Source organism: Eptatretus burgeri, chromosome 8 (genome assembly GCF_056783735.1).
Source record: "Eptatretus burgeri isolate ZD-2024b chromosome 8, Ebu_testis_v1, whole genome shotgun sequence".
Taxonomy (NCBI): domain Eukaryota; kingdom Metazoa; phylum Chordata; class Myxini; order Myxiniformes; family Myxinidae; genus Eptatretus; species Eptatretus burgeri.
The window spans coordinates 20,048,713-20,060,777 of record NC_140968.1 but is presented as its reverse complement, the minus strand read 5'-3'; the positions used below and the strand labels follow the sequence as shown (position 1 = coordinate 20,060,777).

The 12,065-nt window shown below is 41.0% G+C and overlaps 1 protein-coding gene across 4 annotated transcripts in view; it reads right to left on the bottom strand.

Annotated features, from left to right (window-relative positions):
* Positions 1–1,599: 1,599 nt before the first annotated feature.
* The window catches only part of LOC147021256 (non-structural maintenance of chromosomes element 4 homolog A-like), a 55,274-nt gene continuing 44,808 nt past the window's right edge, over positions 1,600–12,065 (bottom strand). For 2 of the 4 annotated variants that reach the window (XM_085891060.1, XM_085891063.1), the window contains 2 exons: positions 11,441–11,526; positions 1,804–3,591 (listed from right to left, as the gene is read on the bottom strand). In XM_085891060.1, coding sequence (XP_085747186.1) covers positions 3,526–3,591; positions 11,441–11,526 — 152 coding nt within the window. In that variant the 3' untranslated portion in view covers positions 1,804–3,525. Of the gene's footprint in view, positions 3,592–11,440; positions 11,527–12,065 lie in introns of all 4 variants that reach the window. The other 2 variants (XM_085891062.1, XM_085891061.1) reach the window with 2 other exon arrangements.

Genomic DNA, 12,065 nt, shown 5'->3' with positions numbered 1-12,065 from the left:
TCACGGACCCAAATGCAATACCCTCTCGTTTGGCGAGGGTAATAATAACGACCTGATTATATCCAGGGAAATTTGAGCTTTTTTCGTTTTTAGCTCGCCTGTTCGAAGAACAGAGAGCTATAGTGATACCCCCGACATGAGCGTGAAAATGTTAGTTTTTGGTGCAAGTTATTTCCTTTCTAATGTTTTTATCTACCACACTTTTTTTAACTGATTACAATATACAAATACATATTGTTTTAAAATTATTTGGATCAGACTTCACTGCAATGCTTTATAAAAAATATTATTAGACTCGTCTTTTAAAAACGATAAATGTATAAACAGGCGAGCATTGGGTGGCTTTGACACCATTGGGTGGCTAAACACAATGATCAATGAGTTAGATTTACTCATTGATCATTGTGTTTAAAGTTGCATGAAATGCTCGTGACTGGAAAACGTGATGTGATTATCAACTGGAAAGATGGAGTGGTGAGGAAGAAAAAAAGCAAGGGAAGAGTTGTTGGGGGTTTTGCTAAAGTGACAAAATACACGAGAATACGATTTCAGGGCCTTTTCCATTTGAAAACTTTGGTACATTCAACAACACTTCTGAGTTTATGTACACCTTAAAAACTTAAGGTATGTTCTCATTGCATGAAAAGTCATGATTAATAATTTGAATAATTGCTTTTTTAAAGTCTTTTTGTTGGAATTTTGTATCTATGCTGTCATCGTCCAGTTTCATTACATGACGACGACGAGGATAAATGTTTAATCATATGTACGTTTAATGATTTTATCTGTTTCAAAGCCAAACCATTATTGATTACAACAGCCAGGTTTTAAAAGTATTTGCTATTTCCAGTTCTAAGAGTTCAGCATCTTGGAAATCACTTTAAGATATTTATCCATTAAGAGGATTTGTTTTACGATATATTTATCCATCAAGAGGATGTTTGTTTGAGATATTTATCCATTAAGAGGATTTGTTTTTGAGATTTTTATTCATTAAGAGGATTTGCTTGAGATATTTATCCATTAAGATAATTTGTTTTTTTTTAGATTTTTATCCATCAAGAGGATTTCTTTGTTTAAGATATTTATCCATCAAGAGGATTTGTTTTTTTCTTAATATTTATCCATTAAGAGAATTTTTTTTTTGAGATATTTATCCATTAAGAGGATTTGTTTTATTTTGAGATATTTATCCATTAAGAGGAATTTTTTTTTTTTGATATTTATCCATTAAGAGGATTTTTTTTGAGATATTCATCCATTAAGAGGATTTGTTGAGATATTTATCTATTAAGAGGATTTGTTTGAGATATTTATCCATTAAGAGAATTTGTTTGAGATATTTGACTGTTTATCTCAACATTTCGTCATTCATTACTTTCGGAACAATTTCCAATAGAAGGTGAGACAAATACTTTATATTAAACAATAAGATATCGGAATAAAAATAAATATGTGAAAATCTTGATTTGATGAAAAGTTAAATCGCATCAGATGTACGAAAATTAATCAAAGCCCTGCTGCCAAACATTTCCAAGACCACATTAGTGTCACACTTGGAGTGCTCAAATTCTGCTCCCTTCTCAATAACCCCAAAAATATTGTAAACATTGCTTTTATTTCACAATTTTATATTTGTATGTTGGGTCCTTAATCAATACTGAAGCAGTAAACGAAACAACTTTTCATCAATGATGATGTACAAAAGAGTCTCGATGAAAGTGACAGTGAGCACCATAAAATGCACAAAGTTTGATCCAGACTGGTACAACCAAAATTTTTTTTCCAGAAGGCCACAACAAATTATGTATTGATTTTGTAAATACACAAAATGTTTATTTTAAAGTTTCAGTGCCCTCAAGTTTGTATTTTGTGACTCCATATTTCGGTGATTAGGCAAGACAGAAAAACCACAACATGAGGTACCTTTGCCAGGCTGAAATATAAGAGCACCAATAAAAAGGCCAAAATTTCCAATTACAATTATTCAAAGACAACAAAGAATATAAAATAATGGAACTCATTGAGAATTGAAACCAAAGGCAGTGTCTTGGGTCCAGTCTTGTTCCTCATCTTCATCAAGGATCTTTCTAATTCCCTGGAAAATCCCCATCTCTTTGCTGTTGATTCCATTGTATAATTGTCATCCTCCAGACAGGCAGCAAGCTCTTCCCTCTCTGCCGAGCTTAATGGAATCAGCAGATGGTGCAGGACTTGGAATTGGTCTTTCAAACCTGACAAATCACATACACTCGCCATGTCTTTGAAAGGACGGTCTGGTAAACCCTCCATGCAACTTCCAAAACAAATCACTTGAGGTTAAATCAGGCCTCACCATTAGCCGTGATCGTTCTTTGGCAAACTATATTTCCAACATGGCCGCTAAACTGGGCATCCTCCGTTGTGCAAGGTTTTTTTTTTCCTTGGCCAACCAGAACTTTGGATAACCTGCAAGGACATCTTTCACTGCTCTCCCCCTTTGGCTGGTCTCCAATGACAAAGCTGGGTGTCTTGGCCTGTTACTTTCGCATTGTAGACAGGTTGGTGGCCTCTGTATTCTACCACCTCCACTTTCTCAGGTTTCTGGAGTCTGCAAGTAACCACTTTCTTGTTAAACTCCCCAAATCCAGTCTCATTGCTCAACTCTGCTGATTTGTTCTTCTTTTCTCTAACCTGTGGAACCAACTTTCCCAGTCTGTTCAGTCCTATTCTTCCCTCCAGAGCTTCAAGACATTCACGACTATATCTTCTACCCAAAATGACCCCATTGCCAAGCACTCCCTCTTTTCAGGTTATTGTGATGCGATTCCCCCTCCCCCCTCTCATCCCTCTTTCGCTTGTTAGTTGTCCATTCGTTTGTACCTTTTCAATTTCTTCCCTGCTTTCCCCTTTCTCTGCTTGCTATGTTTCAACTTCTTCACCCCCTTGTGTCTTTTCTTCCCCCCCCCCACCACCCCTTCTACTCTGCTGTTGGTGTTTCCCACTTTGCTTTGGACAATTCCATTTTCCTCTTGCACTTTCATGAGCCTCAATCATATATACAAAAAAGTGCAAAATATTCAAAACGAGCAACAGGAGAAAAAGTGAACAATTCCAAGAAAAAGCACAACCTTTACACCATTTCCTTATGCATTCAGGTGGTGATAGCAATATGCACCACAAAGGTGAAACAGAATTATTGGTAATGGTATTGCTAACACTGCAAACTGGGGGCAGCAATTTGGATTTTCCCTATGTGTGCTCAAAGGCATGTGAAAAAATACTCGTATCTTTAACACTTACAAGTGCAAAATGACATCTGAACAGGTCATCTTCACCCACACAATGGCACAAAATACAATCAAATACTTTGCCTGCAAAGACAAATACTCGTACTTTGGTAACGTTACCTTTACAAATGAACTAAAAACTTGAATAAATTGGATGCCGTAACATGCCAGTCCCCCAATGTTCAATAAATATTAACAAAGAAAAACAGGAAACAAGTAGGGACAAAACAAACAAAAAACACCCTTTCTTCAACATTCATTGTGAGGAGGATGCAGGCACAGGAATCAAAGCTTGATGGATATGGAGTGTTTTGATTACCTCCTGAAAAGCAAAAATAGGAAGGGATGAATTATAGCAGTCGACAATGTTTTACAATCACATCAATTTAAGCTCTTAAAGTTCCTTAAATTTTATGATGTGGATGAATTTTTTTTATCTACACGTTTAAAAAAAAACAAAAAACAGGGGACATTGTAATCTGTTGTCTGTCACGCTATCTCCTCAACAGTTAGGCAGAAATTCACCAAACTTGGTAGTTATGATCACCACGTGGCAATAAGGTGTGAGAGCAGTGCCATTTCAAAATGTCGGGGTCAAATAGTGAAAAATGCAAATACGGACACATTTTAAACATTTTTAATGAAATGGAATATGCAATCAACATTGGGGGACGCATGAAATATGTAACTTTTTAATGGGATTTGACCCCTGGATCATGCCCCAAGGGGTGAGTGGAGATTTAGGGTGATGGGGTCAAAACGGAGAAAAAAAAGTTTACCTCTATTTGATATTGGGTCATTCCTGGTGGAACTGGGTGTGTTGTGACACAATGGTGAGTCATCGACTTCACTCTAATTTTTATTTTGCTGAGAAATAATTTGTAACCATAATGTTCATCTATTCGTTTATACTTTCAGGCCCAGCTGTCCGTGGGGGATCCGTTCTTGGAAAATGCAACGAATGTTGGGGCATTGTTTCAATGGGAAAAAAGGAGGCTCATTTTCCCCGTGGTTTGTGATTCAAAAGGGAAAATTTTTAAATCCAGTGAAAAACTCCCATAAAAAAAAACCAAAAAAACCCCACAAATACGTGAAGTACATGGCCGGGAATGTAGAACCAGATCGCATTTTATCAACCACGAATATGGGGATCTGCGAATGTGGGTTCTAGTAGGTGAATGGAGAATCCGCGAAGAGCGGGGTCCGACAGTATAGCATTTCACTCAGGTACCATTTGATGCACCAATCCATCTCCTATTTGGCAAACCACACAAAGACTACTTGTCTTGAATTAAAATTTAAAAAAGTGCAAAACCTGATAAATGACCGTTTGTTTCTTTAACGTGAACGGTAATCTGATGTTTCGTAAAATTTAGTTACACGATTCATTTTCATTTGAGATATATCAGCGATACCAAAAGTTTGAAGCTCCAAGGCAAAATGTAGCTTGGATATAACTTTTGTCAAAGGGTTGTGAGGCTAAACATTTACTTGTATCAATTTACAAAAATGTAGAATTTTGTGATGCATGTGAAGATACCTTGGCCAAATTGTAAAACCCCCTCTGAACCAACATGCATTCACCAATGACATGACTCTCATAAGAGACTTGGTGAGGTTTTTGGACAAGGTATCTATTTTCAAACTTCTCACACCCACCTAAGTAAGTGGTGTAAGTAATTAAGTAAATAACAACCATTCCTTTCACGCCTTGAGGCGCATAGGGCTGCTGAGGCAGTTTCATTGGCTGAGGACAAGGGTCGCCACTCCAACGCAGGATACTCAAATGGCTTATTACCCCAATAAGCTGGTACTCATTTTGCCGACCTCAGAAGGATGACAGGCCAAGTCGACCCACCTGGTGGTATTTCAACAGCACAACAGGGGCTCAAACTCAGGACCCCAAGATTTTAAGGCAGCCACCTTAACCGTTAGGCAAACACCAGGTCTGGTGGAAGTAGGAGGGATGGCTTAACAATTGGTTAGCTTGCGATTTGCCAAGATTGAGCAGAGGTAACATAACCTCGTTTTGTCTCGCCTGGGTTCGACTCTCAACCCAACGATAAACTGTCGGATTTGTGCTTTGTTGGAAAGAGTGCCATCCCTTGGATGGATATTAAACTGGGTATCCTGATTACTAGCATTAGTTGATGGATGTAAAGTATCCCATGGTGTCTTTTGAAAAGAGGCGAGTTCTCACCAGAACTCTGAACAAATTCCAAATTGCTGCCACATTCACGACAATGTCAAACTCAGACCTGACCAACTGGTTTCGAAAAGACTTGGGGCAAAAACTTTTCCTGGTCAACCCACAAAAAGATGGAAATAACTGGAGCTGTTAAAGTAGTAGAAGTGCAAATTACTTTTCAGAGAGAACATTAACATTAGAGCTACACACACACACACACACACACACACACACACACACACACACACACACACACACACACACACACACACACATACACACACACACACACACACACACACACACACACACACACACACACACACACACACACACACACACACACACACACACACACACACACACACACACATACACACACACACTCATTTTACATTAAAAGAATATTTGTGTCATCGCGAACATTTACATTAAATTGTACCTGGATCGGCAACATTAGAGAGCAGCAAGGAGAGTTAAAGATGGTGGTAGGAGGCTATTGACAGAGAGGGGGACAGTATTGAATGTATGTGAAGGCTATTTTTATGGAACTGTTGACCCGGGGAAGAAGCAACGGCAAGCTGGAGCTTTCATGTTATGTAGAGGGGAAAGTGGAGTTAATGGGGACCATGGAGGAGGAGATGTAGGGAGAAGTCGGAGTCAGTTGGATAAAGAGGCCAAATGCATATATGAAAGAGGGTTTGATCCTGGAGGATTGGAGGACAGGGTGAGTTGTGCCGATTATGGAAGAGGAATGGTGGTGATCAAGATTCAGGGCAGTATAGGAGCATTACACTCCTAAGTCAAGTCATGAAGGTACTGGAGAGGATTCTGGACAGGCAGATTAGCAAGAGTGTAAAAATGGAGATCGGCGAAGTGCAATATGGGTTTAGAAAGGGTAGGGGATGAGAGATGGGATGTTCAGCTGGTGAAGAGGTTGGCAATGCAAGGTGAAATGGCATTGGGATTGGTGGACCTGGAGAAAGCTTATGACACTGTCCTGAGAGAGATGGTGACTGAGATGGATGGGAGTGCTGGAAGCAGAAGATAGGTTGGTGTAAGGGATGCACAAGGGAACAAAGGGAAGCATTTTGGTTGGTCCAAGGTGGTCGGAGAAGTTCAGCGTGAACATCACGTTGAGGTAGGGAAACCTTTTCAGTCCAATCATGTTTATCATGGTGATGGAGTTGGTAAGCAGGAGGGTAAAAATGAAAGGTATTTTGGGGAGGATGTTGCATGCGGACCATCTGGCTGTTGTGGCAGAGAGTAAACACGACATGCAGGAGGTACTGGGAAATGGAAGGAGGCATTCTCATAACATGGACTGCAGATGAGTCTGGAGAAGACCGAGGTGATGTGGGTCAGGCAGCAGAGAAAATAAATTCATATCAGGTGAGAGGGGAAAGAGATCAGAGAAGGAATATAGGTCTGATTATCTGGGGAGGAACAGTAATTGGGGATAGTTGGTCGGAGGCAGAGGTGCAGAGGTGGATACGAATGTGTGAATGATAGTGGAGGGATTGACGGTAGACAGAAAAATATCAAGGAGATTGAAAGGGAAGGTTTTGGTGTCTTGTGTAATGCCGGCCTACCTTTAAACCTGCATCTCACTGGGCTGCGACAGCTCGTGATAAAATGCGAACGGGATTTTCCAAAATGTCTAGAAACGTCCGCGGTGGTTCTCAATTTCCTCGCACGAGTCACAGGACGTCGCTCTGGTGTCGCTGGAATGTTGAACATGTTCAAAAAATTCGTGCGACAAATTTTCTCAAAATAGTCAGTCGTCGCGGTTGTCTCGAACCCTTCTCAATTTAGTTTCCATGAGTCAGAAGGTGCGACAAATGTGAGACAACTTTGTGAGGGATTGGCGACCTATGAATTAAATTGTGACTGATTGGAGAAAAAAAAATGATAATCTGTCCTGGGATCCCTGAGAGCGCGACAAAACTGCGATTCAATAGAGAATATTTTCAGAAGAAATTAATCTGAAATTTGCACAATGTATTGTCTACTCAATTTAATATATACAGAGAAATCCACATGTTATCCATGCAATGTAATGTAGATAGATTCACAATAGTTCAATCCAGATACGACTTAAAAAAAAACAACAACTCGTAGTCCAAATTGTAAAACCAGCATGGTCTGTCCTCTTTCTCTCCTGTTCTGAGTAATGGCCTTCAATGCAAACTTTTCACTTTCCCATCATTCCTTAATTACGTCACACATTTTTACATAAATTAGGTCACACACAAAATATGGTCACACCCACAAGCCCCAATCAAGGCAGATGAACAATTGGGTCACACACAATGTTTGTGGGTGCAACATTGACAAGTAACAGAACACTTTGAACAATCAGGCTTGGTCAGCATTCTCCTGTAATCCCACCATCCTGTTCTGCCAGGGCACAGCTCCCACACCATTGCAGTACTCAGTCAGGTACTCTCTTACTCGTTTCCCAAATGACAATATGATTGCTGGAAGGGAGAGGCCATATATGTATACATATACATATTGTGACGTTCACGGGACTTGAACAGTCCCGCCAACGTAGAATGAGCCGAAACGATGGAGGCGGTTTATTTATTTATAACCCAAAGATGGCGGTTCTAATCGCTCGACCGCAAACGGGACGAGGAAGGTGGCACGAGTCGCTTTTCACCGAGTTGATAACGTTTATTCCTCCAACCAGAAATAACAAGACTCGGCAAGAAGAGGGATCCGGGGCGATTCGACGGGACGGTGTGGGATCGGGCGTGGGGAAAACACAGACAATTCCAATGGATATACCAATCTCAAACCCTCTAAGGCGCCAGGTACACACACACACACACACACACACACACACACACACACACACACACACACACACACACACACACACACACACACACACAACGTAGCTATTCCTGGTGGTCAGGCTGGACCGTGGTGTGGACGCAACAGTCCCTGGATTGGCGTCGGACGAGCTGGCCTTGCTCTCGTCAGGGGGACAGGAGAAACCGTGGTGCTGTCGACCTCCTGGTCTTGGCCCAAGTCCGCTCACAGCCGCCAGGGAACCAGTTCTGGCGCCAAATTGCGAGCAGGAGAGGGAGGCAGGTCCGCCCGCCGTTCGACCCCGTACTCCGAGCCAGCAGAACCCCAGAGCCAACCAAGGTGAGGCACGAGGCTCAGCAAGGCAACAAGACACGATGAAACCAGGGCCGAATCGGCGCAACAACAAGCACGCTCCCAGCACAACAACCTCCACCCCAAAAAAACGGTCTTTCTGTCCCGATCTTCTTCCTCTTCCTTTTCGACCCCGAACAGAACCTTTTTATCCTCCCGTCCTCGTCACTTCCAATCGAGCCGTTTTATTGGCCCTGCGCCGTCGCCTTTCGCCAATCGTGATCACGGGGCAAAGCCATCCGTAGCACTGTCCTGTGACGTCACGGCAAGCCTCCAGAGAATACTAAAAGGGTTTTACGCAGACACACTTACCCTATCCCGTATCCCTATCTAATTACGTGACAATTATCATTTCCCCCTTGAAGAAATGGACATTTACTAGACAACTTATCACCACTGAATTGCTACTTATTACATCGAGATCCTGGTACACTCGAACAGCATGGCATACCTAATTAAACATCCTAATTACCCTTTGAATGCATACCCCCCCTCAAACGTAACTATATATATATATATATATATATATATATATATATATATATATATATATATATATATATATATATATATATATATATATATGTTGTTCATCTTTCGGCTGCTCCCGTTAGGGGTCGCCACAGCGGATCATCCGTTATGATCCGCATACTTTTTTGGCACAGGTTTTACGCCGGATGCCCTTCCTGACGCAACCCTGGTCGCCTCTTACGACACAGGGATCAGGATTTGGGTTTCGCCATGATTCCAGGCTGCTCTACACCCTGCCCAGTGCAGAGCCCCCGTCCTCAAGCGATCCTCCAACCCAAGCCTCCGAGTCGCCGGATTACAGGCGCACGCCACTACGCCCGGTATATATGTATATATATATATATATATATATATATATATATATATATATATATATATATATATATATATATATATATATATATATATATATATATATATATATATATATATATATATATATATATATATATATATATATATATATATATATATATATATATATATATATATATATATATAGTCCCGATTTCTCAATTGTCGTGCGACTGTTGCACGACATTTGCGCGATGGTCGCACGACCGTCGTGTGACCGTCGCGCGACAGTTGCATGTGCCAAAAAAATCTGTTTTGTCACCTCAACGTCGTGCGAATGTCGTGCGACATGTATGCGAACTCCAGGCGAAGTTCATCCCAAATTTCGCCGGGAGTTCGTGGGACATTCGTGCGATATTCGTGAGACATACGCAAATGTGTTTTCGTATAAATTCAGTGTGATTCCAAGTGAAAATTATCGGTTTTATCGCAATTTGGTGTCTCCAACTAGTCACGAGCTGTCGCAGCCCAGTGAGATACAGGTTTTACTGACAGAGAGACAACAGAGGCTGCAGGTTTGTGAGAACAACTGAGTCCGGAGGATTGTGGAAGTCAAGAGGCTGGATAGAAGGAGGATTGATGACGTGAGGGAGGAGATTGGTGTGTAAATAAGTTTGATGGGGAGATTGGTAAAAATCCAGCTAAAGTGGGCTGGAGGAAGAGAGAATGGCAAAGAGAGGATAGGTTGAGGGAGAGGTAGACCATGGCTGAGATGTAAAGATTGTGTGAAAGGGATATCAATTAGGTGGAGGTGGTTGGAGAGCGGATAGGGTTGGCTGAGGACAGAGGGAAATGGAGGAGTATCGTGGTCAAGGCAAAGCAGAAGAATAATACCACTGGACCTCACCCCTTTTCATGGGAGGAGGAGGTGGAGAATATGATGAGGCTTTAATTATTTATTTTAAACACTTGTATAACAGCAATGCTTTTGAGAGATTGTTTGATTAAGCTCTTACCCCCAGGACTTCAATCAAATAAGTTATGAATCTCCATTTCATATTAACCGCCCACCCCTTTCCCTTTCCATTGACAATATTTTCTACCCACATTTACCCAACCTCAAACCCCTTATTTGCAATTTACTGCATTACATATCTTCTCTCTCTCCATTGTTTTATCCAACAGTGGCCCACTGCCACTTCATTGCCTTTTTGTCAACTCGCTCTTTCATGAGGCTCAATTTTCGATTAAAAAACAAAGCAAAACAAAAACAAAATGTAAACATTTCCTAAAGTTGGAGAACACGCCCAGAATTTTCTTTTCTTTCTTCGATCTGCGGCAGATGGTATATCAGATGCTCAAAATATAGTCCATGGACGATGTTAAACCTTTCAAAAATGCTTCTCACGACACTTGTGCCACTCTATTCTCTGACCTTACAGCACTTTCAAGGAAAAAGAATGCTTTTGTAATTAATTTTATAAAAGTACTCGATTCTCCATGAGCCTGACTGGCTTTTGCAAGAAAATTACAATCACCATTCAAAAAAAAAACACGACAGTATTCTTTATTGAAGAATGCAGTCAAAAAATAGAACTTCCAGGCTGAACAGTTGACATTTTGTATCCAACTGGAAGGCCGCATCTGGATCCGGACCTGAACCAAAATTGAATTGGCTTGTTCTCGTCACCTAACGAAGTTTTGTCAAAACTCGTCCACAACTTTTTGAAATATGTTGTGTAGCAGTTTTGGCGCTATCTCTCAATGGTGAAGAATCATGAAATTTTTTTTTTTTTTTTAATTTACGTATCCGGTTCCAGATTTGGATATTCACCAAAATATAATCAATTTGTCGTCACACACCCAACCTGTCCACCAAGCTTCGTCAAAATCTGTCCACTTTTGAGATATGCTGTTCAGACCGACAGACGGGTGAAAACATAACCCCCGTCCACCTTTGGTGGTGGAGGTAACAAAAACATTTTACCTTCCATTTCTGCATAGACAATGAAATGATCATCTGCTTGTTGTCCGAATGATACAACCCCTCCTCCTGATGCAGTGGAACCAATCCTGCATCACAATTAACACAAGCAATTAGTGCAGGGAAACCAGAGACATAGATTGGGTTATTCACAAACCCACATTTCCTGCGAGTAAGGTCGCTCAAATCTGGTTAAAAAAAACACACACACACACACACACACACACACACACACACACACACACTTTTTTTTTTTTTTGCTCTCTTCAGGTGAAATTGGCACAAAGTGACCGAGTCATGAAGAAGAAGTCTATTAGACAACTATCAACAAAGTCAATTCTGATTGGATGTTCTCTTCTGATGAGTCATCACATCCTAATGGTCGAGGTGGGAGGAGCCTGTTCAGGAGAGAGCTGAACACTGAACAGGCTCCTCACATCTCGACCTTTGGGATGTGATGACGCATCAGTAGAGAACGTCCAATCAGAATTGAAAATATTGTTGTGGTTGACGAAATTCACAAACCACCATTCAGGTCCCTTAGGTGAGATATCTCGGTAAGTATATGTGTAGTTAGGCCCAAACCCGTTGTCTAGAGGGAATAAATGTCATTCAGTCGGGCTGCGAC